Source organism: Lissotriton vulgaris, unplaced genomic scaffold (assembly GCF_964263255.1).
Source record: "Lissotriton vulgaris unplaced genomic scaffold, aLisVul1.2 SCAFFOLD_2331, whole genome shotgun sequence".
NCBI lineage: Eukaryota > Metazoa > Chordata > Amphibia > Caudata > Salamandridae > Lissotriton > Lissotriton vulgaris.
The window spans coordinates 340937-349074 of record NW_028251738.1 but is presented as its reverse complement, the minus strand read 5'-3'; the positions used below and the strand labels follow the sequence as shown (position 1 = coordinate 349074).

Genomic DNA, 8138 nt, shown 5'->3' with positions numbered 1-8138 from the left:
ACCCTCATTAATGGGAGCCAGATTTGTGGGTCAGTTACTGGTTTAGTTTGCTGTACTTGCTGTTTTAAAAGTTTCCCATTTAGTGTGGACTATGAACTACAGAACAATTACTGATGAAATGATCTTATCATCTCCACCCCCTGCACTCAGCTCAGTTTCTTCTGCCCCCCCCCCATTTCTAGGGGTCATCTCTCTGAAGAAGTGGTCTCTGTTCATTTGTAAACAAAAAAATTAGCCCCCACATAGTGCCCTCTCTTCTGGGCCGTATCCTTCACCCTATCCATCTCTGTCCTTTCCTGTTTCTCCTCTGCCTTTACTCTGAACCCCCAGAGGATTAGGACTCTGCACCTGAATGTAACTCTGTTTCCCCTCTACCCTGCCACCCCCTGGACTCCCGTTTCACAAAACCAGCTGTCCCTGAACGGTTAACGCTGACCTTTGCCTGAAAGCGAAGGGTGTGGTTGAAAATGATGGAGTGCATTAAAGCTAGGAGGTTACAAAGATTTTTATTCTTTCAAGGGGTAATATAAGGGTGTCATTAGCAGAGTTCCAAAGTAAATGAGACACTTACTACGTACAGTCCGATTTCTTTTTACTAAAATGTATATTTTGAAAGCACTTGTTTTATCTCAAACGCGACTTCAGGATGTGGCGATACGGCTAGAGCTGCCGACTTTGTGACTGGGAAACCTGGTTTGAGTTCCGGATTTTTCTCAACATCCTGTGATTCTGGGCAAATCAATTAAACTTCCTGTGCCTAAATTAAAAATCAAATGACTGACATTATGCAATATAAGTGGTGTTCTTGTAAACGCTCGAATACTTTTGTGTTGTCTCAACGCTATATAAAACTGCAAAGAAAAAAATGATGGCGTCCTCTCTTATGCTGTGTGTAACACTATTTCAAATAATGACTTACATATGCACAGTGCTTTCTGTCACAGGCTGGGGCCTCATAGCACTATAAACAAATTTGTCACTCTTCCACTCTACACAAACTAGGATCCAATTCTGTGCCTTTTTGGGTTCACACATACAGACATCTGCAGTGAATGCAATAACCATCTGAGATTGCTTAATTTCTACTGATTATTCATTTATGGTTTTTGTAGTTTTATTTAGTGCAAACAGGACCTGAAAGTAATGGAGCACTTTACATTAGCACCACACAGGGTCAAATTCATTTTTTTTGCATGGGGAGATGTAGTTAATTGCAAAGCATTTTTAACTTGCATATATTTTTTATTTCACTGCGCGGGTTACTTTATATTCAGACTAGCAGCCCGTCCCGACGTTGTCCGGGTATGAAATAGAATGTGTGTAATGTGTGTATTTGGCAAGGGCAATTTATTTTAAAATCTCACGGTAGACAACATTTTTTGTTTCATTAGAATAGGGACAGAGAAGGCCCTGCTGCAGCCCTGGTTGATGTTAGCAGGCGCGTTTAATTGGTGTAGTGATCCGCTGCCTGAGCCCGGCTACAGCCCTGGTTGATGTTAGCCGGCGCGTGTAATGTCGTTGAATGAGAGAGTTATCAGCCGCGGGTAAATCCGTTTAATGAGAGAGTTGAGTGACAGCGAGTAGGAGAGGCTGCAGTAATTGTCCCCGCAGACACGCTCATTTGCGTGTTCCCCGGCTTGAGGCCCAGATGCAGGCCTGTTTGATGTTAGCAGGCTCGTGTTCCCCCGCTTGAGGCCCAGCTGCAGCCCTGGTTGATGTTATCAGGCGCGTGTAATTAGTGTACTGATCCGCCGCCTGAGCCCGGCTAGAGCCCTGGTTGATGGTAGCAGGCGCGTGTAATTTCGTTGAATGAGAGAGTTCAGTAACAGCGGGCAGGAGAGGCTGCAGTAACGTTACTTTCCAGGCCTCCAGGTGAACGCGTTTGTCACGCCCCAAGCACACGGCCACAGCAGACGATCTTCTGATTAATGTACGACCCACATGGCATGAAGGGCGGAACGTATCACACGCCCCCCAGCGTTTCTCACGCCCCCAGCGTGCCCCTTGATGCGGCGCAACTGCTTTCACATGGCATGAATGCCGGCCACACGCCCCCAGCATTTCTCACGCCCCCAGCGTGCCCCTTGATGCTGCGCAGCAACGTAATTGGCGCTTGTATGTACGACTCACATGGCATGAAGGGTGGACACACGCCCCCAGTGTTTGTCACGCCCCCAGCGTTTGTCACGCCCCCAGCACACACCCACAGCCAACGATGTGATGGCCGTACCACACGCCCCCAGCATTAGTCACGCCCCCAGCCCACACCCACAGCACAATGCAGACACGCCCACAAGAGACTACTTTGCTGGCACGGTTCTTTTACCTTTCAAATGTATAGAGGAGTTGGCCTAACGGCTAAGGCGCTCGACCTCGGACCTGGGGATCTGGGTTCGAGTCTTGGTAACGACGCCAAACATCCTGTGATTCTGGGCAAATCACTTAATCTCCCCGTGCCTAACAAAAATGAATGTGTGTCCTCATGTAACGTAACTGGTGCTATGTAAAGCGCTCTGATACCTGATTCAGTTCGGGTCAAGTTCGCGCTATATAAAACTCTTCCAAAAAAAAGAAAATGGTGACCGTCTGCATAGCCTATGTCCTTCTGCTGCAACTGCCCTTTCCAACGCTGTATTGGGTGTTGTGATTGGTGCTGTGGTTACTGAGATTACCCGCCGCAAAGGTTTGGGCTCTCTCTTTATAATATTAGTATGGATATGTGCAGACAAAAAAAAAAACCAAAAAATACTTACAGAATAGTTTGTTCTTTTTTTCCACCTCTTTGACCTCCGCCTTCATGGACCTCTGGATCATAGGACACAAACTTTTTATGCACTTCAAGGTCTGTAAATAGAAACAGCCTGGAAACCTACCAAATAAAGAAGGCGGCACTTCCAGGCCATCTTTATTACACTTCTTTGCTGAGGCATATGTGCCTCCCCGAGAATACAGCCATGGACCCCCCAGGGGGGCACGCCCCACATTTTGAATGCCTCAGCTCGAAATGAACACACTCAGGAATTCACACCAAGATAAGCGTTTATATACTTTTATTTAAAGCTGAAAACCTATCATAGCACACAGACTATGAATAGTGGTACCTATAAAAACAATCAGGAAAGCAGCCAATATGTTTACAAGCAAACAGAAAAAAGTATTGCAACATGATTATTAAATATTTAGAAAGTTAGTTTCCCAACCCCCCCCTTCATCTGCTAAGGCTAAACTAAGTACTAGAAGGAATCCGATGGAGTCATACTAGATAATCTGCCTAAAAGCCACACCCATGTGGTGAAGTGGTGGAGAAGTGTGGCTCAATGGTTAGAGCGGCAGACTCTGATCCAGAGGTCTGGCCCGGGACCAGGGTTCAATTCCCCGCCTCGGCGGGTCTTGGGCTCAAAAAATTCAACGGAGCTGATAATTCTCGCCTCGGTGCCTATTCCAATCATGGAGTCCCACTCTGCAACTCTGGGCAATAGCTTGCTTAATCTCCACAACGGCCCCCACAACGCTAAGGATGCCTGGCCTCCACCTTGGGGGTGCCCAGGAGTGGACGCCTCACAGGGAAAGCCAGGATGGGTTCCACAGCGGTATTCGTACAAGCGCCTTGAGACCCTTGCGGGTGAGTAGTGCGCTATACAAGTATCAATTTACATTTACATTTACATTTTACATTTACCCATATACCTTGGCAGAACAAATAGAGTTCTGTTCTAGGCGGCAGAATGAGTTACAGTCCACGTCCTTCAATAAGCTGCACTCAGATGAAATGTGCGAGATGCAGTTTCCTTTGAAAGGGAAGTTGTTGATATCACAGTCTCAGCTGTGCCCCAGCAGCACCTCCTCGTGTCTGGTCCAACGCCCTCTCAGGGCACAATACATGTTCAGAGCTTTCATAACCTTATGTGCAAAAATGGTTGTAAGATCATGTTAAAAAAACAACTAGCGCTTCTGTCTCCTCTTTCGTACTTCTGTTAGACTTTATGCGCTGATTGTTGAAAGTAAATAACAGAGAAACCAATGTACCAATGTTCAAAAATCATCTAGAATCACTTACTCGTATAATCACTATTATCATAATATCTCAGAGCTATCATTTCACTGGTATATGATTAAAGCATTTTCATTTAAAGCCATACATTGTGAATACATTAAGATAAAACCATGAAACTAGGACAACCATTATATATGAAATATATAAAATTCTAAAATTGATAACAGCATGACTTGAATTCTGTCATATTAGGGGATGACATCCATGCACAGTTAATTCTTAAAAAACGTAAATGAAAAATTTCAACCAGCAAGAGCGGAGCTTCAGATCCTCATCTTTAGGCAGGAAAAAGATAAACCTTCATAAATGGGCTGGAACTGGTCCCTTATGCTACTCCATGTCCACCTGATCTGTGGTGTGATGGAGTTGTGATGGAATCAGAGGGTACCATTTTCTGCCGGGTAGGAGCTACTGGGGGAGGTCAGGTGTTTGGAGAGATTTGCAAAGTGAGGACTCACTAGGTGAGGGATCTGCGGTTAGAAGCGTGTGTCAGCGGTACAATTGCTTCCAAACTTCAGTTTACCAATGCAAGGTTTCCAAATGTTTGTACTTCATCTTTGCTCTGACTTTGGATTCCCTTTTACATCCCATCTCTTGTAGGGTAAATTAGACATCTTTCCTGATTTTTTAAACGTCCCATTGTATGGTGAATGTTCTTGCACATAAGTTATTGTCTCTGGACCTGTGTTACAGTTTTGTATATGTAACAATGCAAACTTGATTCTGGAAGATTCTGTTCAGTATTATAAGGAGTACAAGATTAATTCAACCTTCAGTTTTCCATCCTATATTTTGTAGCTTATTAGACGTCAAGTCTTTATTTTCTTTTCCATATGTTGTCCCTGATGGGAAGTAAGGCATCTTTTCTGAGTAAACCCTTTCCCACATTCCATACTCTTGTAACGTTTATCTACAGAATGTATTCCCTCATGTTTTATAAGATCTCCCCGATGGTTAGATCTTTTTTCAGATACAGCACAGCTGTAAGGTTTTTTACCAGTGTGCGTCCTCTGATGCACAGTAAGTACGAATTTTTGGCTAACGCTTTTGTCTCATTCAGTGCACTGATAAGGTTTCTCCCCTGTATGTATTCTTTTGTGACTAGTAAGGTGGTGCTTACGGCTGAAACATTTGCCACATTTGGTGCATTGATAAGGCTTTTCTCCATTATAACAACGCTTGTGGACATTAAGACGTCCTACCCATCTAAACCTTTTCCCACATTCTCTGCACTGATAAGGTTTCTCACCAGAATGCGTTCGCTCATGTTGGATTAGAGAAACATTATTCCAGAATGTTTTCCCACATTCACTGCACTAACATGGTTTCTCACCTGTATGTTGTTTTTCATGTCGTGTAAGTTGGCCTTTGTCAAAGTAGCTTTTTCCACATTTTGTACAGAGATGTAGCTTTTTGCTACCTGTGTGTACTCTTCTTGTGTGCACAAGTAGATGCGCACATTGACGGTAACTTTTCCCACATTCACTGCACCTATACGGTTTTTCACCTGTATGGATTCTCTCATGAATTTTCAGTGTATAACTAAAACTGAAACGTTTGCTACATTCTGAGCACTGATAACGTTTCTCCCCTGTGTGCGTTCTCTCATGGACTGTGAGCCCTCCTTTATAAGTAAAGCTTTTCTTACATTCAGAGCACTGATAAGGTTTCTCACCCGTATGCACTCTTAAATGGACGGTAAGACCCCTCTTAAGCCTAAATCCTTTCCCACATTCAGTACAAACATGTTTCTTTTCACCCATGTGTGTTCTTCTATCTACAGTGTTGTTTGTCCTATATTTATTGTCTTGAAATGGTTTTTCACCTGCGTGCTTTCTTAAATGTCTTTTCATGTCACTTCTTTGACAAAAGCTTTTATCACACTCAGTGCAATGAAAGGGTTTCTCGCCTGTATGGATTCTTTCATGCCTAGAGAGATAATCCTTTGTGTGGAACCTTTTCCCACATTCACTGCACTGATATGGCTTCTCTCCTGTGTGTATTCTTATGTGACTCTTAAGACTTCCTTTCAGTCTGAACCTTTTCCCACACTCAATGCATTGATGAGGTTTTACCCCTGTATGTGTTTTTTCATGTTCTGTCAGCCTGGTTTTATTACGGAAACAAATATTGCATTCAGAGCACTGGTAGGGTTTCTCACCTGTGTGTGTTTTCTCATGTTGAGTCAGACTGCCTTTAGCACTGAAACTAATGTTGCATTCAGAGCACTGGTAGGGTTTCTCACCAGTGTGTGTTCTTTCATGGACAGAAAGCTGTCCTTTCTGGCAGAAGAGTTTCCCACATTCAGAGCACTGGTATGGCTTATAACCTGTATGTGTTCTCTCATGGTAGGATAGGTGTGCTTTATAATTGAACCTTTTCCCACATTCAGAGCACTGGAAGGGTTTGTTGCTCACATGTAGTCTCTGATGGACACTAAGTTGGTGCTTTAAACGGAACTTTTTCCCACATTCAGAGCACTGGAAGGGCTTGTCACCTGTATGAATTCTTTCATGGATGATAAGTTGGTTCTTGAAGCTGAACCTTTTGTCACATTCAGAGCACTGGAAGGGCTTGTCACCTGTATGTATTCTCTCATGGGTGATACATTGGTACTTTAACCTGAACTTTTTCACACATTTGGAGCACTGGAAGGGCTTGTTACCTGTATGTATTCTCTCATGGAGGATACGTTGGTACTTGAACCTGAACATTTTGTCACATTCAGAGCACTGGAAGGGCTTGTCACCTGTATGTATTCTCTCATGGATGATAAGTTTGTCCTTGAACCTGAACCTTTTGTCACATTCAGAGCACTGATGTACTTTCTCACTTAGAAGCATTTTCTTGTGTATAGTAGTCTGTAAACTGTGGGCAGTAAGCACTGTCACCTATAGGCTCTGTCAGCACAAAAAAGGAAAGTAAGTTCTCCTCTGAAGATGACTATCTTTGTTATCTGTGGATACTAGGCTCTGACAGCTGAGGCAAGCAAACTCTGCCAGTTATGGATAATAACCCTAGGAAAGAAAGGTCTATCAACTGTGTACAGAAAGCTCAGATGGCTGCCAGCTGTGGTTAGTAAGCTCAGGGCTGTTACTAGTGAGGTCAACATTACTCAAATGCTTCTCTCATGTTTAGATCAATCTTCTGGATCAGATATTTTACACATTAGCACCAACACTGTAGTTCTTCAGTAGAATTCTGTCAGGTAATAGGAGGAAAAACCTATAGCTCCAAAGAGTCCGGGATTCAGAAAGTGGTTTAATTTCTGAGATGGTTCTCATGATGTGACCACACATATGATGGATGCCTCACATAATTTTCACATTCTGTAATTTCAACACTCTCAGTTCCTGATTAGTCTTCGACCATGTGTCACTTCCAATATTGTTTCTGATGCACCTTCACATGCTTTGCATTAAATTTTTAGCAGTGTTGTTCTTCAGGTGATTTATCACAGGTGTTCCTGAATCAGTTTCTGCTCAAGCTTTAATACCTGTTGGGTTAAAATAGTTTCTCTGTTAGTTTCTGCATTTACAATAAAACACAAATAGCATTAATGATCTTATCTTTTGAACTATAAAGACACTGTGTGCTTGTGCTGAGAATCGGAGTACCAGTCGCTTCCCTCATAGGAACACAGGGGCAGTAGGGGTCTGAAGGTCTGTGAAGGTAAAGAACGTGAAGCAATTAACAGTTAATGGTGGTACTGCTGCTCTGCCGGGTCCACTCAAGATCACTGGCAGCTTAAAATCAAACTGCAGAACTACTGATCTTGTGATAATAACTGACCAATCGTTTGAACAACAAGACCAGTAATATACAAGGCTCTGATAATGAAATAGTTATTTATAGTCTGGGATTGGACAAACCAGCACAGTTGAAAAGTAAGACGAGGCAGCCGCATCATAAAGAATTTTAACTTCACGCTTTTGAAAAAGGCAATAAAAAGACCAGGGCATGATGGCGTGAGACCTGTAGAGAAGAGTGGTGTGTGGAGGTGGCGGTCCAGTGGGACAGTAACTCTCCCACCGAGTTTAAATGAATTGTGTATGTCACAGCAGTGAGTGTAGGCGGCTACCGA

General features: G+C 43.3%; 1 protein-coding gene across 1 annotated transcript in view; it reads right to left on the bottom strand.

Moving 5' to 3' along the window:
* Window positions 1–5022: 5022 nt before the first annotated feature.
* Window positions 5023–8138, bottom strand: part of LOC147662783 (uncharacterized) — a 49206-nt gene continuing 46090 nt past the window's right edge. The window contains exon 3 of the mRNA XM_086950904.1: window positions 5023–7550. Within this exon, the coding sequence (XP_086807030.1) occupies window positions 5371–6897 (1527 nt within the window). The 5' untranslated portion in view covers window positions 6898–7550 and the 3' untranslated portion in view covers window positions 5023–5370. The remainder of the gene's footprint in view (window positions 7551–8138) is intronic.